The 25,776-nt window shown below is 46.8% G+C and overlaps 1 protein-coding gene across 1 annotated transcript in view; it reads right to left on the reverse strand.

The window, feature by feature from the left end:
- The window catches only part of LOC142488326 (uncharacterized), a 188,686-nt gene that overhangs the window by 18,084 nt on the left and 144,826 nt on the right, over positions 1-25,776 (reverse strand). Inside the window, 1 exon segment of the mRNA XM_075588696.1 lies at positions 11,091-11,204. Coding sequence (XP_075444811.1) covers positions 11,091-11,204 — 114 coding nt within the window.

The following is a 25,776-nucleotide window of genomic DNA, read 5'->3' on the forward strand; positions in this document are numbered from 1 at the left end:
GTTAAAGTGGGTTTGGAGTGCCAAGCCATACAGTATACTCCACATAGTTGATAATTGGCATTAGCATTAGCATCTGCTGTGTAATACGCTTTCTGACCAGCAGACTTAGGGAGGATTTGTTCCTGTAAAGTACACCTAATTTGATACCCTGAAATCCAAAACCTATGCCAATATGCATCCCAAATGTTAAATGGGAGTCAAACCATATGCCCAAGTATTAAAAACTAGTAAAGGGAGTTAGGGATGTAAACTAAAGACTAGAGGAGAGAATCCAGTCTAGCAAGGAATGGTTGTGAGATTTCAGCTTTGTGTGACGACTCAGGAGATTTCTTCCCCTCCTTGTCCCTCTCTCCCATCTCCTATTGCCCCTTCTCCTCCTTCCCACTCCTCTCCTTTGTCTTCTACCCCTCTAACTTTGCCGCAGCGCGTTCCCTGCAGGTCTGGCATACCCACGCGGTCCCCGAGTCCCTGCTGCGAGCCTCCCCGCTCCCTCGCTTTCGCGGTGCCCGCATTACCTTCCCCAGTGGTGGCGTCCGTCCCGTTGCCTCCTCCCTGCGTGGTGCCCGCGGCGTGGTGTTCCGCGCACCTGGTGACGCGTCCGGTGCGTACGCTCTCAGCCCACGGAGGGCGCGCGCACACGCCTCTCCTCTGGGCTCTGTGCCCCTCCTGCGTCCTCCCCTCGGTCCGTCTGTGTTGCAACCTGTGCGCGCGCATCCCCATCTTACAGAGGGCGCGTGCACATGCTCTTCTTATCCTGTTCCCCATGTCTCCGCCTCCCAAGCCCTACAGGCCATTCCCCTGACTGCCCCTTCTGTCTCCTCCTCTTCTCTCCCTGTCATCTCCCACTTCTCTCTCTACTACTCTCCTCTCTCCCATTGGTATGACCTCCTTTATAATCCCTGTCTGTCCACTTCTTCCCCACTCTGCATAGTTCCTGTTTCCCTGTGTGTACCTGACCTATGCTGTGCTCCCTCTGTGTTCCTGTTGTTTCCTGCTCCTGTGTTATCTTGGATTTCCCTGGCTTTGACCCCTGCTTGTCCTGGACTACTCTGCTCTCTGGTATCCCTCTGAACCCTGCTACGCATACCACTTCGCTTACCTCTGGCTTCCTAGGACCTGGCTTATACTCTGACGATTCTACCCTCTGGACGCCTGAACATTGGCACACGGACACGACTATTCTTACGGACATCCCCAAGCGTTTCAAGTATATACTAACACTCTTCCAACAGGCCCAGCAACGCTATACCACACTCCGGGCTTGCTCCCACTACTGTGGGTGTGTGGTATCATACCGTTCCCACCTCAGTACTGGGGTCTAGCCAGGTCTGCGGGCATGCAGGCGTGACAGTTTGTCTATGTGGGTTGGGAAATGAGTTGTGTTAGGTTAAGTGACTTGAGTTGTATCTGGATTTTGTTTTGAGGGTTGAGCCAATTGTAATTGAAATCCCCAAGAACTGGCAGCTCACTCTTCTCATTCAGAGAGGAAATTAAGCCAAGAAACTGGTCATATCAGTCAGGAACTGAGAGGGGCTTTAGGGGGGCGGTAGATGAAAGCAACCAAGACGGGATTAGAAAAGGGGAGACAGATTTTTGCCAACTAGGATTTCAAAAGAGGGTGGGCTTGGCGGGCAATTTAACAGCGTAAATTGCAAGTTGTCTGCAATATAAAATAACACCCTTCCTCCTCTCTTTGTCCTATCTTTCCTAGAAATGGAGTATCCCTGAATGGCAATATTTGCATCGAGGGTTTTAGGGTTAGCCATGTTTCTGTGAGAACGATGGCTTTGGATTTATGCATAAGGCACCATGCCCTTAGTACATCCAGTTTGGGCAACAGGCTCTGGATATTTATATGGGCGACAGAGTACCCCCTTCAAATTCCAAAAAGGTCTATGTTGTATGGGACAGAGTTGAAAAGGGAGGGCCTGGGTTAAGTTCACTATCAACCGCTATAGAGAGTAACAGTATGAATAGAAATTTGAGTAGTTGTTTGCAAGTTGTAAATTTGTGATGTTTGCCATTAGAGTAAGCGGTGGTTGGTGTGCTGGTTTTCAGAGTTCTCCACCAACATTCAGCAGATAGTGCAAGGATTTTGAGTAATCCAGGGTGTATAATGATATTAGGTGTGGGCCAGGAGGTAGGGGATTGCAATGGAGAGAGAGAGTAACATTTCCATGAGGCCACAAGAAAGAACCTTAAGGTGTCAGGGGCTTGTGTTGGAGATCCTGCAATGTGGGGACACTGATAATGTATATTTCAAGAGGGGACTCCATTTTGTCTGATAGAGCCATTTTATACTAATGTCGCCATTTTGTTGTTTACTGCCTTTATAACCCAATTATGTTGGCTGAACTCCCAGAACATGGTCAGATAAAGAGTGCCTCAATAAAAACAGGAAGTCCAAGCCACGTATGCAAGTCCAACATATGTGCTATCTCAGCATTTCAAGTAAGAATATATGGCTTTGGTCAAGGACAAAGTATTGTAACTTTTCAGATAAATAACGTAATGTCAAAATATGGGAAGTAATCTTTTGCACGTATACACCCTCGCTCGGCTATATAAACCTGATTGTAACTAATAATAAACAGAGTGAAGTAATTGACAAAGAGCATTCGTCTCTGACTCGTTTACTTCTCTCCCGAAAGTTTGACTTTTCCTGTCCAGCAACTTAGAGGGGTTTTGGCCTCCCGGGAGGATCTTCCGAGTTGAAGGGGACGATCCCTACTAACGTTTGAGTAGAGGATAAATTTACAGACCCTTTTGCTGTTCTTGCCCTCGCTGGGAAGCATGGCCTGGCTGGACCTTAAGCCAGGAAGGTACTGTGCACCAATGCAAGGGGAGAGGGTAGTGCTGCCCTAACATCCACTGGGAAGGATTGCTCGCTAGACACTGGGTTACAGGTGCCCGAGCACCCTAGGTACTATTGGGGTTAGTTAACCCAGGACTATTATTGCACTGTTGTTATTGTGTTTGTATTGCATTGCTGTTTGCACATTGGTGTCTGTTGCTATACTGTGGGATCACAGTAAAGACGTATTGCATAACCTGTGTGAGTTTGATTTCTAGGTATACGGCATAGGTATACCGGTTCCCATAAGGAGCTATCCCGCCAACGCTGGGTCGCGAGTGGAGGCGCTGCACTCATTCACCCAAGATTCCCCATATGCGGAGGCTTAGTCCCCTGTAAGCAAACAGATAGCACTGTAGCGCATAACACCTGCATTTTCCCTTAGGGGTAGGGAAGGAGTGTTACATTTGGAGGCGCTGCTCAGATTCAGACCTCAGGTGCCTGGAACCAAAATGAAACCAAAAGTATTACCATATTTGTACCGTCAAGACAGGAGGTCCACCATTGGGCCATGGAGTTCCAGGTACCTCCCTGTCACGTGTGGCCGTCGGCCATGTCCTGGCCAATATCCATTCATACAACGTGTGCCTAGCTCAGTGGGGTTTGCCAGGGTTAGCCACAGCTCAGCCCCATGGCCAAAAGTGGGACCCCACTTCTACCTGGGGCATGGTCCTAGTTAATGCCCATTGTGATTTAAGCGAGGAGGGTGGGTCATAAGCCCTACCCAGTGAGTGTCCTATTATCTACCTCGCACTGATAGTCAAAATGGAGGACCCTAGCCCAGGGCCAGTCCCTAACTTGGATGTAGGAACTGACCTTCCCCCTTCCCCAGGAGGCCCCTGCAAGAGTGAGGCTAGCATAAAGTCCCGGCAAAGCAGACGATCTGGCTCTGAGGGAGAACCTGCGTTCGGAGAGTCAACACAACTACTGGCTGACAAACTTGCGCAGTCATCACAAGCCCACCACTACCTAAAGCTGAAGGCTTTCTCTGGCGTGTGGCTTATGCTGTTGGGAGAAGAAGAGTTTGAGGAGTGGAGAGACAATGCGGTACAAGTGTTGCAAGAATGGTCCTGCTCTGATGCAGTCAAGAGGCAGTGGATCGTGGCATGCCTGCGGCCTCCGGCCACCACTATAGTTTGGTTGTACCGTGAGTGTCATGCGGAGGCCAATGCCCAAGCCCTGATCCTGGCCTTAACTATAGCTTATGGCACTAAGGACAATGCCATTGCTTTACTGGCCCAGTTCCACACCCTCAAACAAGATGAGGGGAAGAATTATCGGCGTTCCTTCGACGGCTTCAATTGGCACATTGGACCCTGATCTCAAAGAAGGCATTCGAGTGTCTGATCTAGATGACTTCCGAACCAAACATTTTCTGCGGGGAGCATTGCCTACACACCCGATTTCTCCTAGGATCAGCTGCACCATTTCTATGGAGACTCCTCCTAACATTGAAGACTTAATGGATCAAGTGTAAGATCAAGAGGTTATCCTGCGGTTCCATACCCCCACCCAGGCTCCAGGCCCTAAGCCAGGGGTGGGGAACGTCAGGCCCGAGGGCCGTATAAGGCCCTCAAAATCATTTGGTCTGGCCCTGCTAAGACAACTGCTATAACCGGGGTCGCACTAATTTTTTAAAAAATGGCCTCCGCGCGCCCGATCGGGAGGAGGTGGTGTGAGGCGCCAGCAGCCCTACGCGATCCCTAGCAGTCACCGTACTAGCCTCAGCAGCCACCGTACTTCCCCGCACTCCCCCCGCACTTCCCCCATGCTTCTCCAGCAGTTCCCCCTCGCACTTACCTCAGCATCCGCCCTACACGATCCCCCCAGCAGCAGCAGCAACTACCAGAGGTAGGTGGGTGGGGTTCTGTGTGCCTACATGCCTGCCGTGTGCCTGCCTGTCTGTATGGCCCGCGAACGATGTTATAAATATCCAAATGGCCGTTGGCAGAAAAAAGGTTCCCCACCCCTGCCCTAAGCCATGGGCAGACATGGCCAGCTCCGCGAAGGGGGCAGTTGGCAGGAAAGACCCCACAGCAGCAAGTACTCCAGAACCGCCCCGACAGACTCTCCCAACGCCTGCTCAAGCATCCCGAAGCCTGGTTCTTTTCAGTCCAGGACTCGAATGTACCATCACTGCTACTGCACCGACACACTTTATTCAAGCAAATACCCAGTATGTACCTGGCAGATACCTGGAATGCGCCGCTCCTCACCTCTGACAAGCCCCGTTGCGTTTGCCTTCCCAGCCTGGGTTCATGCCTGGCTGACGGGCGGCTGATCTGTTAAATGATAATGATTAGGATTTAATAGGCTGCAATGCTTCGCGTGTCTACCAGATGGCATAAATTCATGAATTGTAATGCAGTATATATATATATACTGTGCAGTATTGCAGCCAGCGGGAATAAAATGCTTCAATCCCTGCCTAGAAAATAACCCAATGCACTCGGGCAGAAAACAGTCACAAACCTCAATACACCCGGGTATACCCGAATTCGTGGGACTAGCCGAGCTCGAATAAAGTGTGTCGCCAGTGTATGAGTGCGGGGGAGAGGCATGTATAAGGAGAAACTGCCGTCAGAAGGTAACTACTAAGAGTCAGTGTCCTTGACTTTCGTTACTCACACAGAGGTTCAGTCGCCCGACGACCGGAGAAGTGCGGCACCTGCCAGTCCTGAGAAGGAGCTCCCAGCTGACCTCTCCAGTCGAATTGGCCCCACAGCACTGATCTGAGTACTAATATAAAAAAATTACGCTTCGGCTCTATTGGACACCGGGTCTCAGGTAACCATTGTCTACTGATCCTTCTACGACCGTCATCTGCAGCATCTACCGCTGAAGTCGGCAGAGAGACCATGACCGTATGGGGCCTCAGTAGCCAGATTTAGCCGATCGACGGTGTGATCAAGGTAGAGATGAACATACCTCAACTCAATACCAACGTGGAATAAAAGATGGCGCTGGACGGACTTGTAACAATGGTAGAGTTGGTATTATACTCACTATATAGGAGGAAGTGACGCCTGCTGCTAGAGTATCAAGCAGGGAATCTTCAATTCCCCTGTGTATGCAGAAAGGAAAAAAGTTATACAGTATATACTCCTGCGCACATAAACAGTTAAAAAAGAACTCTAGTTCTTAGAGGTCAAGAGATTTTAGCCATATATTTTTGCTTTAATTGCTGAGATAGCACACATGTTAATCTTGCATATGTGGCTAGACTTCCTGCTTTTATTAAGGGACTCTGATCTGACCATAGTCTAGGAAATCAGCCAATATTAACTAGGTTAAAATTCAGTAAACAACAAGATGGCGGCGTTAGTACAAAATGGTTATAATATCAAAATGGAGTCCCCTCTGTCTAATATACATTATCAGATTGCATGGTATCTTGTTTATAATTGTTTCTTTTATTTTGAACATTGATTTGGCATTGTGTTACATGATGCATTATGCATCATGTACACACTGTACAATTAAATTGTTTGATTGGCATTTGGTATATACTAATGTAACCATGCTGTAAAATGGCTGCAGTCATCTCTCCTGCTGACAGTAAGGCCTGGTAAGTTATGGGCATGCCAGCAGTAATTATGGAGGTTTGCCCTCACACCCTGGTGAGGTGCCCTATGTATGGATGGGAGTGGCCACAGGCTCTGACTCCATGGTTAGTGATGTCAGAGTTGTGTCAGCCCCCAGAGGATACATAAGGCACAGCACTGATCAAAAGTAGTTGAGAAGTGGTTGCTAAGCTGTTGGAGGTTTAGGTAATATACCTGGAAGGAGAACAGAGTGATTCTGTACTAAGTTGCCAATAATGAGACTGTGACCAGGGACCTGGCAAAGGTGAAGTATCCCTGCGGGGATAGTGAATCCCTACATTAGGAGGACATACCTTTCAAAGGGAAGTACGGTGAACAATGGAGGGCTAATCACATCCATTATGGAGGGCAGCTGGCCCACCGTACAAATAAAGATGTTCCTTATTAACAACACTCTCGTGTGCAAGTGTGGAGTTATTGCACAGAGAGGGGCACCACAGAGGAGTTCCTCACCAGGACCATCCCCGAGTGACCGAAGGGATCCTGATGAGGTGGAGGCGCTGCACTGGATCTAGGTAGGACTCAAGCACACTACCTCAGCTGCCTGTCTGGGTTGGCAAATCCCCACACACCATCATGCGGGAGACTCAGGAGTCCTGTTGCCAACAGGTGCACCACCAGACATCACACTGTAATGGGGACTGGTTAGACCATAGGGGCCAATATGAGATTGGGTTGGTCAGGCCGGTCCAGAAAATCCATTACACTTATTTGGCTAGGTGCTGTGCTTTCTTGGGTGATGAGATTTATTTTGTTTTGCAATATTTTGAGATGCAATGTGATTTGATATTCAGATGTGCTGATTTTATTTGTTTATGTTTTGGTAATCCTTAACCATTTATTTGTATATTGGCTAATCATGAGCTAAATATACATACATACATACATACATACATACATACATACATACATACATACATACATACATACCACGTTTTAAGCTATGGTGGGTGAAAAAGGCAACAAGAAACCTCCGACGTATTGCACATAGCAATATTTTTTTCACCCATCATAACTTAAAACGTGATGGTAAACCCTACAGCCTTGAAAATGCAAAGCCAGCAGTACAACCAACTCAACACTGATGATACCCATTAAGGTTGAAACATGTCTGTGAATGGTTTCTCTGGCTTTGCATCTGATTCCCATGCTGTGCTTTAAAGCTGTGTTAACAGTGAGCATTAGCTTATATGGGCTCCATGTAACAATGGTTTTTCGGATAAAAGGTGATACATTGTGTGCTCATTTGCATGTAATTTCCCAGAATCCCTTGCTGCAATGGAAGCACTATATGCTGGGGATAATGGTGATAGGCAGGGTTACAGACCTGCCTAAGACATGTGAATGTGCTCACAAGTGATCTTTTTATTTGAGATATATATATATATATATATATATATACACATATATACATATATACTCATATATATATACACATATACATACACACACACACACACACACAGGCATGATGAAGCCAATGTACAAATAAAAGGGTGGGGGCACTTGCCTGGGGAGGGTGGTTAGGCCTCGTGCGTGGGTATCGGGCAGTGTGGGTTAACCACTTAATCACTTTAGCAGTTAATAACCTGCAAAAATAATTAAGGGGTTTAAAGACATTGCAAATACATTCTAATGTATTTTTCTGGCAACGGAGGAGGACAGGGACGTTGGTGGCTGTCGGACGGCATTCATATTGCTGTGATAAGTAGAACTGTATTTTTTAAAATTTATTTATACCTTTAATGTGTTTAATAATGGCCAAATAATTTATTATCCATGTGTGGATAATCGTTATTTTGCCCATTACTGTACGTGTTTGGTGGTAGGGTGGGGGGGGGTATTAATTTATTTAAATGTATATGACATGTTTCTTTTTTTTACATACAGGGATGGTTCCTTAGGTCTGCGGGGACCTCTGGAGACCACCTGTGGACTCACGGACGCCCACGGGTACCACCTGCGGACCCACCCACGGGGGACACCTGCAGGGTAGAACCGGGGGCCCCACAGCTGTGGGAGCCCCGCGGACCCGTAGTGACCACTGAGGGCCCCAGACCCCGTGGGAACCACCCAAGGGCCCCGACACCTGTGGGGCTGACCCGGGGACCCCCAGACACCCACGGGCCCACCCGTTGACCCCATGTGGGGCCCATGGTGACCCCAGGGAGCACCTGGAGGCCCATGGCGCCTGGCGGGGACCACCCCGAGACCCCCAGACCCTGTGGGCACCCCCCTCTGGTGCACTCTGGGCCTGCGAACACCCGTCGAGACCACCGGGGACTACTGTATGTCTGGGGTATGAATCCTGTATGTAAAATAATAAATAATGTTTTTATGGGGGTACAGTGGGTGGGTGGGTTATGTCTTAATGTTTATTAAAGCTGCAGTTCAGTCTTTTTTTTATTTATTTTTGTACTTCAATAATTTCATGTGGGCAATCTCTAATTACCTAAAGAACTGTATAGCTGCAGGTCAATTCGTTCTCCATGTATTGATCGGTGAAATTTGGTGACATAATTAGTGAAGGGATCTGTTTATATCCTGCTTCAGTCCGTCAGTGGAAGCTCATGAATATTCATGAGCACTCCTGCACTGACATGTGCTAAAGGGAGGGCAGGGCTGACAAAGGGGTGTGCCTGCACTGACATGTGCTAAAGGGAGGGCAGGGCTGACAAAGGGGTGTGCCAGGGCTTGTGACAGGACATGAAGGGGCAGTGCCTTAGCAAATGGCTATTAAAATAGAATACAAGCAAATTGGTTTTTCAAAGTTGTTTTTTTAAAAACAGAAAATGCTAAATGTATTTTTTCTTACTACAGAAATGATTTATTAAAAAAAAAACACACATGCAGGATATTGACTGAACTGCAGCTTTAAATATGAATGTTTATTGTGGGGCTATTCTGTGTATTGTTTTTATTGTGGGTAGTGGGGGTGGGGAAGGGGGTATTGTCCTCAAGGGTGGGTGGGTAGGCCTCCCGGGTGGGTAGTGGGGGAGGCTGGTTTAACCCCTTAATTACTATAGCGGTTAATAACCGCTTAGGTGATTAAGGGGTTAGGGAACATTAAATTGGCTCTTTTTATTCTTGTGTATGTTTTTCAGCACCAGAGAGCAGGGACGGGGTGAGGATGAGGACGGCCTTCATCGTGGCAGCCGGGCAAGGTTGAGTGCATTATGTATTTATTTTATTTATTGTGATTATTGTATTTGAAATGGGTAAATGCATTACTATCCATATGTGGATAATAATAATTTTGCCCATTACTATACTGTATGTGTTAGGGGGCTGAGCACTTTGCGCTCTTAAAGCCATCGGAGCTTAGTGCAAAAAAGCAATCGGCCCCTTAGCCTTTTTAACATGACCCCATCTATTTATTTGTTTCAGTACAGACACTTAGCTAAACTTCGCAAATTCATATATAAAAAAAAAGTGTACCCATGCCTGGTTTTGGCTACCAGTCTGCCCTCCCTGTCAGACACGTCCTTGTAACAGTGCAGGCAATGACAGGACCAATCCTGGGTTTTCCACACAGAAGCAGCTCCCTTGAGTGACAGAGGAGGATGTGGGACTAGGCATGTGTTCTGCCCAACCCTGGGTTCAGACCTGGTACCTTCTTCCCTTGTACTTAAGGGGCTGCACTACTACATTTAGCAGTGCCTCTCCCCGCTTGAGAGAAGCTGCTAACACACAGCAGTGTCTGTGCATTGACACCTTCTGTTCCTCTTCCCCTCGGGGGAGAGTGTGTGAAACCATTCCCCTGATTCTACTAGAGGACTAGGGAAGAGTAAGGACTGCCTCAGATGCCCTTGGTCTGGAGTGTAGATCCAGGGACCATCCAGAGGTTGAACACCTGTGTGTGAGCTGTATTGGGCAGAAGCCTATGTTATACTGTGAGGAAGCAAGAGAATGAAGAAGTTCCAGTTTAATATACTCCAGCCTAGTGTGCAATCTTTCTGGGGGGAGTGGAGTAGTTCTTTTGCAGGAGAGTGCCTTCATACATCTGGAGCCTGCAGCAGATGGAGGCTCTGTACTGTCAGAGATAGAGACCCATGATGTACCCCAGAAGCCTATCCTGTTCTCCCCAGCAACATGTAACGCTCGGCCTACCCACAAGCCAGACGAGACCCAGGGACTGAGGTGGAAAGGAGTAATACCACACAACTAGCAGTAAACGGGGGCACAGCCAGTGTGTGGAAGTAGCGCAGGTAGTCCTGGAAACTAAAATAGAATGGGTACCGTACTTGCCAACTCCAGCATAGAAAGGTAAAGTCCGTAAGCCAATGGTCGTGGGATGGAGAGAGCAGCGTAGTAGAGTGCCAGTAAGCCTGGGTCGTGGAGTCTTCCCAAATGCACAAAATCCCATGCAAATTTGCGAGTTTTCCCAAATCCACTACATCCCATCCATTGATGGTCAGAGACCCATAACTCTGCATTTCCAACCGTAATACTTATTTGAGAGAGAGCCATATTGCTCCTCTACCTCTGCTGCATGTGGGTTGTTCTAGAACACCCAGCATATCTAAGGACTTCCAATGAGAGGTAATTAACCCTGAATATTCCCGAAAGGTGACCAAACTACCTGGTACTAGATAACCTTAATCTACATAAAAGTATGAGGAGGTACTCACCATCGACCGGAAATGTAACCATTTCACTCTTCATTGTGGTTAGATGATCCTCAGTGTTCAGCTCTTCGCTCTCTGACTTAATCTCTAACCTCTCTGGTACAATCACTGGGAAACCTGCAAACAAGAAAAGGAAAATCCATCATGTAAAGCTGGAAGTGGAATCTCTTCTTGTGATATCACTTCATAGACATACTTTATACTGATTCCTGAGGGGAGAAGTAACCGGTTTGTACTTAATTATTAACCCTGAGTGATGAAGGTTATCACCGAGTGCTGAACACATGTTGGAGTTTTTGGTGCTCCCAATGTTGAAACCTCAATAATAATCATGGACGGCCCCCTGAGGATTCAAAGTTAACATGTTAGAGAGAGAGGTCCTCCCAAGTCTGGCCATACTGCTACCTTCTACATTATTGTTGGCAGGACTATCATAGACCCAGTATCACAAGCAAGCTGCACCTCTTCTAAAGTAAAGTTTTTACTTTCTACCTTTCTGAAGATGATACAGGAATTCCAAATTGCCCAGTCACAGTTAGCAACATATCTCACGGATCACATCACGTGAGATCTTTTGCTAGCTAGGACCACGGTGTTATAGTGATGACCACTTTATACTGCAAGGACCCTACAGACCACCTACAGATGCAGCGGCCATTATTTTAACAAATCACGGCGCCGTTTTCGTACTCCACGCGGCAATAACGCGGCCAATCACCCCAGGCACACGTGTTTATCGTGGTTGCTTTGTTTGAATTTCATGGATTGTGGGCAATTAAATGCAATGAAATGAATGAATTGTAATGTGTACAGTACTGTGCCACTGTGTCAATTTCAGGTGTTTAAAATGCCATTTTATGCACTCGTGTCTTAACGTGGTACGGTTGGAAGAGATCGCGCACCATCACATGGGTATTCTGAGGCATACACGTGTGATTTGTTCGAATAATGGCCGCTGCATCTGTACGACCCCAGGTTCCATTTAAGCAGTCTCCCTCTGAAGACCCGGGAAGGTGAGTATATGAACTCCATATGTGGCCTCAGATATATCTGCTGTTGATAGTATTTATCCTGTCTACAAGCAATGCACATATAACCTACCCAGCCTAGAAATATTTCAAAGCAAGTATAAACCAACCTCACACTGAGGATACCCATCAAGGTTGAAACATGTCTGTGATTGGTTTGTACTTGCTTTGCTAGTCCCATGCTGTGCTTAAAAGCTGTGGGAATGGCAATACATCTGCTTAAATGGGCGCCATGTGAATGGATATTCCAGGCAAAAGGTAACACGTGTGCTCATTTGCATTTCATTTCCCAGAATCCCTTGCTGCAGTGGGAGCACTGTATGTTAGGTGATAATGGTTGAAAGGCAGGGTTGCAGACCTGTATAAGACATGTGAATGTGCTCACAAGTTAGATTCTTTATTGGCTATATGCTAACGGTGGAGGTTTTTTGTTGCCTTTTTCACCCACCATAACTTAAATTTTTTTACACACACACACACACACACACACACACACACACACACACACACACACACACACACACACACACACACACACACACACACACACACACACACACACACACACACACACACACACACACACACACACACACACACACACACACACCTATTGTGCTAGGTGTCTTTTTCCTTGAGCACAGGACAGTCCTTGGTTACCCAATCTGAAAATGAACCTGCTACTTACCCCAATTCTGCTCTTTATTGTGGCCTCAAGCCTTTCTTTATCTACTGAATGTTGGTGAAGCGAGCTGAAAACCAGTACACCCAGAACCACTCAGTCTAATGGCAAATATCACAACTTTACAGCCTGCAAACAATTATTAACATGTATATTTATACTGTTAATCTCTTTAGCAGGGCATATTGAATTCAACCCAGGCCCCCCCTTTTCACCTCAGTCCCATACTCTTGATAATGGCCCTTTCAATTGACAAAAAGTGCTCTGTACACCCATATAAATATTCAAAGTCTGCTGCCCAAACTGGATGAACTAAGGGCATGGTGCCTCGTTCATAAGCTTAAAGCCATAATTCTCACCAAGACATGCCAAACTCTTAAAACCCTCGATGTTTCCATTCAGGGATACTCCATTTTTAAGAAAGCTTGGTCAAAGAAAGGAGGAGGGGTGTTATTTTATATTGAAGACTACTTACAATGTACACTTGTAAATTGCCCCTCAAGCCCATCTATTGAAAGGCTCGTTTGTAAAATGTGTCTCCCCTTCTCTAAGCCCATTATTATTGCTGGTATCTACTGCCCCCTTAAATCCAACTACAATGCCTGACGGATATCCCTCTTTTTTGGCACAATTTCTTCTCTGAATGGGATAAAAGAGCTGTTAGTTCTTGGGGACTTGAACCTCAATTGGCTTGACCCTAAAAACAACAGAATCTGGGCACAATTCCAGTCCCTAAATTTAATCCAACTAATTTCCCAACCCACACGGACAAACCTAAAATCTGGCAACCATTCTTGCAAGATTGTATACTATCCTCTTGTCCAAACAGAATCCAATACTCTGGTATCTCCTACCTGACATTGTAAGTGGCCATGCAATAGCTTATTGTGTAAGGAAAAATCAAACAACTCGTCAAGCCCTAAAGTTCTACTCGCTCGAAAATGTACAAACTTTAACCCACAATTTCTGGCTGACCTTATCAACTACCCTTGGTACCGAAACAACCCTGACCTGACCCTGATCCTGCACTTGATTATTTCCAGAGTACTTAAAACTCTGTGATACCCCAGCTCTGCAGAATAAGAGTACGGGGGATCCACCTTCCATGGGTTACAACCTTATTATATTTTTCCATTTTATGGCTGCCTTGTGGAAAAGTTACAAGGTTAGGCTACTGTAGGTCCCCAATGGCCACGGCGTGCGCGCCGCACACACGGTACAGTCTTTTATTTGGCAGGCCCCAGTCGGCATGATGTGCGACCGCCTTGGCCAAAAAACAAGATTTTTGTCATTTGGAGCAGCGGCCGAGCATTGGCTGTGTCACAGCGGCTGAAGGTGAACCAGCCGCGTGACGTCATGGCCACGCACCTGCTACGCCCCCTCGTCGGATCTTCTGCTCATCACGGGAAGCACAACCGCGGACCACAAGTCACGGCTGAAACTGTTGAACGTGTCGCCAGGCGCTCGCGTGCACGCAGTGACTGGGGACATAGCATTACAAAGTAACTGGCACTACCAAGGATTTGAATAACTACCGATGCCTGCGGAATAGATGCAAAAGGCAAACAAGACCCTCAAAAGCCCAATAATCTGGATCAATATACATCAAAACCAGCAAACTTCTAGTTACCAACGATATGGGATGGTTGTTGATGGCTGGAATATATCAAAATGTATGATACCACACGGACATCACACTGATATTGAAAACACATTCCATTAATACTTTGTGAGCTGTGCTACTTCCCTATTATCAAAAGCGCAACCCTAACCACAAATCATGAAGCTCAATCTGGCCCCCTGTACCCCTATAGCTCCACCTACTACCAACAGTGCTTTCAAATTTTCAATTTGTCCCAGTATCCGAAGAGATCACACAGGTGCTCCTAACATTAAAACTAACCAGCCTCCCCCCCCGCCCCAATTCTTCCCTCCCCACTCTCCTTTGTAGTCCTGGTCTTGTTGTTGTGTTGTCTTCCCATCATGTGGTCTGTTCTATGTCGTACGTCCCAGACAGTTTTTGTCTACCTAAGACTATCGTTGATATTTTTTTTTTATGTATGTATACAAAAACCAATAAAAAGAAAGATTAAAAAAAACAAAAAAAAACAGCCAATGTGTACCTGACCTACTGTAATCAACGTTCCTACGACTTGGTGCCCCAGTCATTGCTAAACCGCTTGTCTCCCTAATTAACTATTTGTCTTCCCACAGATTTGGATAACAGAAAGTGGGCACAAAAACAGTGTCCAATCTCTCTTCTCCCAATACTATCCAGTGTCATGGAAAAAATGCATCCACTCCCAATTAAGTGATTACAATACTAAGACAAATTTCCTTAACCAACTCCAATCTGGCTTTCGCCCAAACCCTCCACTGTAAGTACCCTCTTAAAAGTTTGCAATGAGTTTGCTGTGATAATTTGTCGTCAGGAATAATCCTGACAGTTTAGGAGTTCTCTCTCTCTCTGTTCCTTTGTTGTCCACCAGATGTGCTGCTGTTTGTCTGCTCTGGGGTTTCCTCTGTCTGTCTCCTCTTAGGTGCTCCTATCTTCTGTCTCTGTCTGCCTTATAGTTTCCTGTTTCCTGCTCCTCTTTGCCTTTGTGATCCTGACTCCTTCTGCCCTGATCTGTTCCGTGTTGAGTCCTGATTACTTATTAAAGGTCCTTGCCTATGTACTGGCTTGTTCTCTGTCTATTTCCTGCTTGTGAGTCCCAATCCTATTCTTGCCGCTTGCCACCGACCTCATCCTGTGACCCCGGTGATTCTTGTCTGCCACCTGCCATGGAACCCTGCCTGCGACAATCCGTCGATCCTTGCCTAATGTGAGGATCGGGCACAGGCTCCGCCCCTGTCAAGTTCCAGTCGCATGATTGGGTCTAACTTCTCTCCTGCCTGCAGGAGTAATCCTGCATCTGATTCGTCGCTCCTGCTATTTAGGCTCAGCCTCTTCCACCAGGAAGTTGGCTGAGCATAATCTTCTTGTGACGTTGTGCTGGTCGCAAGCACACTGCATTGCCTTGCCTTATCCTGTTTTTGACACCGCTGATTTCTCCAATCCTCGACCTCAGATAGTAACCCCTACGATGTGCACCTCTCCATCCCTGACCCAGCTACATGACTACGAACCTGCACACCGGACGCGGCTTCAGGTCGGTGCGTTAATATCCCCACCTTGGCCCTGTGGTCCCTTCCAGTTTTCGGCGAGCACCCGTTACACCTTGGGGCTTACGCAATCCCCTTTGGCAACTGAGCACACAGGCGCTTTTAATATTCGTTTTGTGTTTTCTTTGAAACAATAACATTTATTTATTTTTGTATTAGTAGAGTAGTGTGTATCATTAGGGATTCTCTCTCTCGTGTACATACCCGTTACACCTACCCATGCAGTTTGCCTACCCCTGCTGTTCCGGCCATCGAGGTCCTACCCATTCCTGGAGTCTCCCATGTGACATTTGTACCCTTCCTATCCTCCATTACCTGGGAAGTCTCTCCTCCTGCAACTCACTATGCAAGCTTACAACGCTTTGGACAACGCTCTAACGTCAGTGACATACGGCGCGTGGACAACGCGCGATCTGTTGATCCTCCTTCGGGTCCCGCCTCTAGATTCTGCCCCCGCTATGACGCCGGTGATGCACGGTACACGGAGGGCGCGCGCTCGGGTTGCCCTGATACTGGTCACACCTCCAGCTGATGTCGGCATTGCAATGCGCGCTAACGTTCTGCACGGTGATTCACACACTTAGTGCATTGGGCTGCACAATAGGGCGCACCTATGTTACCCAGCAGCCTATCAGCACCACTTCCTGGTTCCTTGCTACCTTCCCATTGGAGGGCCCTTTATATACCTTGTCTGCTCATTCTCCCATTGCTGAGCATAACCTTGGTTTGTGACACTGTGCCTTGCTGCAATTCTTGTCCTGTACCTTGTCTGCCTTGTTCCTGTTGTTGCCTGACCCTACTTCGTATTTGGACTCCGTTCTTCTCCTCTCCTGACCCGGCTTATGTACGACCATCCCCCACTCTCCAATCCTGACCTCGGCTAAAGTATCTCCTCCGATTCTCCACTCTCCAATCCAGACCTCGGCTAAGTACCTCCTACGATCCGCTACTCTCCTATCCAGACCCGGCAAGTATAATGACTTCTGTATTCCTTATGTTACATACAATTCCCTACCTCAGCCTCGTGGTCGTGTCTGGTTTGTGGTGAGCTACGCGTTACAGTGATGGCAGATACAATAGATTTGTAAAAAAAAAAAAAGTTGGACATATTTTTAGAAATGAAAGGTATACAAGTGCATGGTCAAAATCCAACAGGACTTAAGTGTTTGGCGATAGAAACTATTACACCTAACTGGAGAGGAGGAAACGTTGTGAGCCTACTGGGGAGGAGAGAATCCTTTTGGATCTATGAACTTCGTACTCTATCCCCACTGGGCCTCAACGTTGACTTCGATTTAAAAGCTTTTCTGGTCAATTAATATTTGATGTACTGTATCCATTTTGCTCTTTAAATCTTTGCATGACTAGGTTTGCAACAACTAAGGTATATGATCCATAGGGTCTATTATGTAAAATTGCATCTAAGTTTGGTACATAAAGAAAAGTATTATCTGTAGTCTGGTTCTCGGTGCAAAGATAGACATTATCTGTTTTTTAAACAAATATATGTACATTTCGTTATATTATGAATTTGTTTATTGATTATATCATGTCATATATGTCTTATTTTCACACACAAGTTGATCTATGAACAACTATTATTAAGTTTAATTATTCACAGTAAGTGTTCCTTATATATATTTCACATTTAAATTATATTGTTTTTTAGGGGTATAAGTCTCATGACTGAGCACCATTATAATGATTTGGGTTTTTTCACATATATTCCTACTTTCGAGCTTATATTGTATTGCACACACATATGTTTTTTATACACATTAATAATATCTAATAATTCACTAAGTATATGTAACACTCATTTTTATAGGCTTATCCCCATTTGGCCCATATTTGATACAAATGTCACTTTTTAAAACAAGTTTCTTTATTTTTTCATTTTTTATGTTTCCTTTATGTAAGTTTGTTGTAGAATATCTGTTTCAGCTGAGAGTTACTATGTAGTAACATACCTTTTTGAATGATCAATTATACATAGTGCATGTTCCTTTAATCAGAGCACTCACTGACTACACTGAGAGCCCATTGCGCATGTGCTATACTTGCCAGGTGAATTAGGTTTAATTATGGACTCATATATAATGGACAATGATGGACACAATGACAGAACCCCTGAGGAAGAAAGCAGCACGCTTTCGAAACGCGTAGGGTGGCATTTTTGGACTCCCACTGCAGCACTGTGGTGATTTCCCCCCTTCCCGAACGGATCCGGTGACGAATCAGCTGTTCCAGGCAGACGGATATACTTACACATCAGGCGAATCTGCTGTAGCCGTTCTGAACCTATCTGCATGTCCTGCACTACCAGCAGATAGAAGCTCTACGCACACACGCCGGCGGGCGTTTGCCACGCTCTATCCACAGACCGGATCGGTTGCAGTAGCTGTCTGAGCAGCAGAGAGGGGATACTCTCAGATTTATCCACCGCCTGTTTACATCTATCGTCCGGTGAGTGGGTATTTCACCCATTGCAGCAGTGTGTCCATCGGCATTATTTGTCCTTTTACCCAGTTTTTTATTTTTATTTTTTCTATGTCCTGTATATTAATATATGTATATTAAATGTTTTAATTAGCAATCACCTGTATCTCAGCTGATACTTATGAGTTATATATTGAGTGTCTATATGTAGTTCCCCCCCCCCCCTTCTTTTTATCTAACAGTATCACGCTATGTATTGTGTCTTTCTTCTATTTTAAGCACATCACTACGTCTGGAGCCTATCCCTGGCTATTCTACTGGTTGGATATATATCCTTTTAACCACAGGCGCCTTGTTATACATATCCCTTTGTTTCTATACAAGGATATACCAAATAAGTAAACATGGGAAGGAGGTTATCCAAGGAGTAATCGGATTGCCAATTCTTGGAGTCAGGAAGGAATTTTTTCCCCTTATGAGATATCATTGGATAATTTGTCACTGGGGTTTTTTGTTTGCCTTCCTCTGGATCAATATACTGTAAGTACAGATATAGGATAAGTATCTGTTGTCTTAATTTAGCATAGGTTGAACTTGATGGACGCATGTCTTTTTTCAATCTCATCTACTATGTAACTATAACAAAACACAGAACCCCAGCAAGCTCTTTTTGGGAACCTGCAACCCTGTTTTTCCCCATTATCGCCCAGCATACAGCGCTTCCACTGCAGCAAGGGATTCTGGGAAATGACATGCAAATGAGCACTCAGTGCCACCTTTTGTCTCAGGCTCGTATTACACAAGCAAATCCTCAAGCCAATGCATGCTGTTTTAAACACAGCTTTTAGACAGAGGCTGGGATGAGATGCAAAGCCATTAAACCCACTCACAGACATGTTTCAACCTTGATGGCTATCATCATTGTGAGGTTGGTTGTAATGGCTAAGCTGGTTTGAGACTAGACTAGGTAATCACCACAATTATTAAGGTTATGGTGGGTAAAAAAGTGACAAAAACCCTCCACAGTAAAGCATAAAGCAACTGTAAATATTACTACTGTATGTTCATTTGCATGTCTTAGACAGGTCTGCAACCCTGTCTTTCCCCATTATCGCCCAGCATACAGCGCTTCCACTGCAGCAAGGGATTCTGGGAAATGACATGTGAGTGGGTTTAATGGCTTTGCATCTCATCCCAGCCTCTGTCTAAAAGCTGTGTTTAAAACAGCATGCATTGGCTTGAGGATTTGCTTGTGTAATACGAGCTTGAGACAAAAGGTGGTACTGAGTGCTCATTTGCATGTCATTTCTTACAATGCTTTGGCCAAAGGGTTAAACTAAATGACCCTATTTCAAGAGATTATATAAGTATTTTACTGTGTATTTCTGTCATGTTCCCGCATAAGGAGATGCTTGCTGCCTCTCCTATTACCCCCACCACGACTCTCAGCTGTCCGGCTGCCTCTCCCATTGCACCCCCTCCCTCGCAACCATCAGCTGTCTGGCGGTAGAAGTGGCTTTCTTCCGCCAGCTGCACCCCCCCCCCCCCCCTCCCTCTCTCTCTCTCTCTATCTCCCTCGGCACACGATCAGCTGGGCTGTGCTGCTGTAGGGGTGCTGCCGGTCGACTCTCCCATCCCTCCTCCTTCACCCCCCCCCCCCCCCCCGGGAGACATGCCTCTTCTACCGGCTGCATCACCCATTCCGCCCCCCTCTCTCTCCCTCGGCGCGGCCCACGATCAACTGGGCTGTGCTGCTGTAGAGGTGCAGGCTGCCTCTCCCATTCCTCCTCCTCTCACCCTTCTGTGCGCAAGAAGCAGCTGTCAGTGCTTCTACCACTCCCCCTGGCCGGAACGTGTGAATGCAGCCAGAGGGGAAGATGAGCTGATGAGCACCTGTCACTCAACATACAGTAAGTACAGCATCCCCAGCGCAGCTCCCATAATGCTGAGCAGGATCCGGTTTGTAGTGCTGAGGAGAAAAGTTGTACTGTAGTATAGTGTAGTGTACTGTTGTGCAGTGTGCAGTGTTGCGCAGTGTACTGTTGTGCAGTGTGCAGTGTACTGTTGTGCAGTGTGCAGTGTTGCGCAGTGTACTGTTGTGCAGTGTTGCGCAGTGTACTGTTGTGCAGTGTGCAGTGTGGCGCAGTTTACTGTTGCAGTGTGGCGCAGTTTACTGTTGCAGTGTGGAGTGTGGCGCAGTGTACTGATGCGCAGTGTGCAGTGTACATTTGAGCAGTGTGCAGTGTGACGCAGTGTACTGTTGCGCAGTGTGCAGTGTGACAGTGCTGTTGCGCAGTGTGACAGTGTGCTGTTGCGCAGTGTGGCGCAGTGTACTGTTGCGCAGTGTGCAGTGTTGCGCAGTGTACTGTGACTTACCGTAAAATGTCATCAAAAAGACTTCACTATGATGCCGCATTGCAACGCAAAAGTTATTGCGTACGCTGAAGAGCACGGAAATAGAGCTGCGGAACGTAAATTTACTATAAAAGAAGCAAATGTTTGTCGCTGGAGGAAGGACCGCACTGCCATATTTGCTTGTAAAGCAACAACCAAGTGCTTTACAGGACCTAAGAATTGAAGATACCCACAAGTAGATGAAGCTGTGCTTCGTTTTGTCATTGAGACACGTGCAAGAGGATTGGCTGTCACACGTCAGGCAATGCAAGTAAAAGCTGTAGAAATTGCCAAATCTCTCGGAATTGATTACACAATTTTCAAAGCAAGGAGAGGTTGGTGTGACCGATTCATGCGTCGTGAAGGACTATCACTCAGGCGCAGAACATCTATCTGTCAAAAGATTCCAGCTGACTTTCAAGAGAAGCTGCTTAACTTCCAGCGACACGTCATTGACTTAAGAAAGAAAAAAAACCTATGATTTTAACCAAATTGGAAATGCAGACGAAACGCCAGTATACTTCGATATGCCCAGAAATCACACTGTCAATCCTAAAAGGGGCTAAAGAGGTCAAGATCATGACCACGGGTTATGAAAAGCAGCGTGTCACTGTGACGCTATGCATTACTGCCGATGGCCGAAAGTTGCCGCCTTATATCATTTTAAACCGCAAAACCATACCCAAGAATGAGATCTTTCCCACAGATGTAATTGTGCGTGCACAAAAAAAATGGATGGATGACAGCTGAGCTGATGGAAGACTGGGTAAAAATCGTCTGGAGTAGACGTCCAGGAGCCCTACGTAACACACCCAGTAGGTTGGTTCTTGATGCATTTCGTGGACATTTATCTGAACAGATAAAGAATAAGCTCGCCAGAATGCCCTGTGACTTGGTGGTTGTTCCTGGAGGCATGACTAGCCAACTTCAACCCCTCGATGTTTCTGTGAACAAACCGTTTTAAGATCATCTAAGGAAAGAGTATGAGGCATGGTTGCTATCTGAAACCTTCCTTTGACACCTTCTGGTAAAATTAAGTGGGCATCTGCATCAAAACTTGCAGAATGGGTGTCCGCTGCTTGGAAGAAAATACCAGAAACAATAGTAGAGCACTCATTTAAGAAGTGCTGCATCACAAATTCACTTGATGGTACAGAGGATGATCTTCTGTGGGAAAACACTGACCTCAACAACTCCCAAAGTGATTCAGAAGAATCTTTAGACTCAAACTCTAACTCTGAATGTGATACTGAAGAAGAAAGTGATATGTAATTGTATGGATGAATGTATGCTATTATTGTCTGCTAGTAAAAATATTTATTCTGCACATTTAATTTAGTGTTTTTTTTTCCCCCCAAATGTTTTTATTAAATCAAGGGTGCGTCTTATAATCGATGGCGTCATATAATCGAGGAAATAGGGTAGTTGAGAACAGATGGGATTCCAGCACTCCGGGAATGTGGTAATACTATTGTATAGAGTGAACGGTGCAATAGGGCGGAGATGAAGAGAGAGAGAGAGATATTAATAATACAGCATAAATGCGGATGCTATAGACAAATATAATATTTATTTTTAAGTGATGTAATTTGTGTTATAAATACTTTTTTTGATGTGTCCCAGTTTTTACTTTTGATAGTCTGGTCACCCTAGCTGGCGGCCAACATCATGGTGCATGCGGGGCCTGTGGAGGTACGGCGGCTGAAGAGAAATGGCTCCAAAGAGGCCAGGGGAGGAGCACGCCCCAGCGAAGTGACATCAAACGCGCTGCAGACTGGCCGGCACCGTGGAGTGATTGATGTTCCAGATGCAGCTCCACGTTTTGCTGTGTCTGCTGCTGCTGGGGGAGAGGGGAGAGGGGGCGAGAGGGGAGGGAAATTCCAGCGGGGAGGAGGTGGTTCCCCTTTCAGACCAATGAGCTGCACACCCACTGGTAGCAGGGCCTTCCAGCACCTGGGAGGAGCCCGGAGCAGGCCCCAGCCTCATGAACACCTATCCCCAGGGAGCTCCAGCAGGACCAAGAAGAGATCAACGAAGCGCCCCCCCCCCCAGCTAAACGGAGGGATGAAGGTCAGGCAGAGATGGCAGAATTGAGGGGCTTGGAAGGAGGATGAGTTTTGGGGGGCTGAAGGTTCTTCTTTTCTGCTGAAAAGTTATTTTTTTAGCAGCGCCGGAGCACCGAGAATGGAGCCTGACATGGCGCCGGCTTCAAGTAATGGCTCTGAGTCAGAACAGGAGGAGGAGGAGGGAGGCGCAGGGAGCCAAGAATTCTTACCAGTCCGAGGGGGTGACTTCACCCGGCTATACAACGACTTAAAGACCTTGTTACAGGAGATAAAGAGTTATGAAGGGATGTCAATGCCCTAGGGGCCAGAGTGAATGAATCAGAGGCCAAAATAGACCAAACAGTAAAAGCGGTCAAAAGGTCGGAGAGAAAGATCACTTCCCTGCAAACCCAAAATCTCAGAAATCCAAGAAAGGCAAGAAGATGCAGAAAACCGGGAACGCCGGAACAATGTGAGGCTACGGGGGATACCGGAGTCAGTGACAGAGCTAGAGGACTTTGTAGCAAGATGGCTGGCAGACACCCTACCTGAAACCCCCAAGGAGGAACTCATTATGGATCGGTGCCACAGAGCACTCAGATCCAAACCCCTCCAGACAGAACAACCCAGAGACGCCATCACTACAAAACTAGAGAGAGAAAAAGTCATGATGAAGCTGAGGAACCAGCCCTCTATTGCGTTTGAGGGAGCCCGTATGCAGATCTTCCAGGATCTTTCCCCTACCACACTACTGAGGCGGAGGAAGCTACAGCCTATTACGAAAATCTTACGGGACAACGCGGTCCGGTACCACTGGACCTTCCCATTCGGCCTACTGGTGGTCAGGAATGGGAAAGCGGTATCCATGAGGGAGTTGGAAGAGGGAGGCGAGTTCCTCCACAAGCTGGGACTGAACAACTCCACCCAACAACAAACTAAAGACTCACAGGATCCTGCGTGGGAGAGGGTGCGATCACCAGGGAAGAAGAGCCCGGAGAAGGACACATAAAACACAATAAATAAATAAAATGGGTGTTACACACAATAAAGGTTTCAGTTCCAGTTGAAGTTATAGTTGAAAAGTTATTGTCCCACAATGTTCAGTCGGCGACCTGGTGGAAGCTAAAGGGAAAGTCTTACCTGATTACGATACAAAAGTGAAGCTGGAGAGGCCCCAGAGTAAGATGGCGGAACAAGTCTTCAGCGGTCCCACGGCTTAAAACGCAAGACCAGGAAGTAAGGAGAAGGCGGGAGAAAGAGGCGCGAAGACATCCTTCCTCAGCGGGAACCTGGGCCGGAATGAGGAGAGCCGGAGATATGTCACCACCACATCTCGCGAGATCGGCGGCCATCTTTGAGGGGGAAGTGAGGAAAATTGCGAGACCGCGAAAGCTCCGGAGGACGGAGGAAAATGGCGGTCGGACTGGCAGTCGGCAACGGGCCACAGAGGGGCGATCGGATAACCGGAAAATGGAGAAGGGGCCGGCTGCCAGGACGGGCAGCAAGAAGGGGCAAGCATGCCCAGAAGGGGGGTGGAGAGGGGGGAGATGAGGAATGAGGAGGGAACGTACGAATGGGGGGGGGTTATATGAGGAATGGGGGGGGGTTATATGAGGAAGGGGGGGGGAAAGAAGGGAAGGAAGACGAGCCACAAGAGGGAAAAAGGGAGTTGGTGGAGGAGGGTGGGGAGGAAGGGGGGTGTCGGAGGTAAAGAGGGGAAGCATGTAGAAAGAAGGAGTGAGGAGGTGACATAAAAGGAAAGGGGGGAGACAGGTGAGATAAGAGGAGAGGGGGAGGGGGAGAAGAGAAGCAGTAAGAAGGCAGAGGAAGTTAGTAGAGAGAGGGAGGGAGAGACAAGGAGTGGAGGAAGATGACACAGGAAGAGGGGAGGCATGAAGAGGAAAGAGACAAGGAAAAGCGAAGAGTGGGGTGAGGAAGGAGACCATAGGGAGGTTTCTAGGTGAGAAGGGGAGCAAGCGGAAGGAAGAGGGGCAGGAATTCATTAAGGACAAGAGAATCGCCACAGAGGAAGAAGTATAGGAAGAGAAGTATAGGTAAGAGGGGCAGGACCCGCCAGAGGAGTGGGCACACAGGGAAATATAGAAACAAGAACTGGGGTTTGTGTGGGCACTGGGAGGACACAACAGTGCCATAATCCTGCACACTCAGCAGCATCAGAGACGCGCAAGAGATAGGGAAGGGAGAGAGGAGAAGGAGCGACACAGTAACAAGAGACAGGGGCCCAGGTTAGGGTCTGCGGCCACCAGTTTGGAGGCCAGGCGGTTGGGAAGTTGGGAGACAAATTAAATCCGAAAAATACATGCCAAACTCAGAATTTGTTTAGATACCTCCAGATCAGAGCATTCTACAACAAATGCCCAATTCAGCTGGCACGTACTAATTTAGAGCAGCTCTGTTCCAGAGCGACGGACACAAGGGGACTAACATCTAGAATGTACAAAGAAGTGTTGTGTCCAAACACAAAGAACAACACAAAACTGGGTTACATGCGGCAGTGGGAGAGAGACCTAGGAGAGACGTTAGAGGACGGACTGGGATACAATTTTATTGGCAACAGCTAAAAGCTCAATATGCACCTCGTTAAAGGAGAATGCATATAAAGTCCTAATGAGGTGGTTTCTTACCCCAATGAGATTATCTAAATTTGTCAAAGGCTACCCCCCATTGTGCCCTAAACAATGTGGGGAGCCGACCGACCTTCTCCACATGCTGTGGTCTTGTAAGAAAGTGGCTCCCTTATGGGAATACATTAAAGATTGGCTACAGGGGATTCTTAACCTCACAATCACAGGGAATCTCGAAATCTGAACACAAATTGATTGCACATTTTGCAACAGCCACGTGATGCAAGATCGCAGCATTATGGAAACAAACAGAGATTCCATCCCTCCCCAAAATCCGAAACAGAATTTGGC

Source organism: Ascaphus truei, chromosome 2, assembly GCF_040206685.1.
Source record: "Ascaphus truei isolate aAscTru1 chromosome 2, aAscTru1.hap1, whole genome shotgun sequence".
In the NCBI taxonomy this organism is placed as follows: Eukaryota; Metazoa; Chordata; class Amphibia; order Anura; family Ascaphidae; genus Ascaphus; species Ascaphus truei.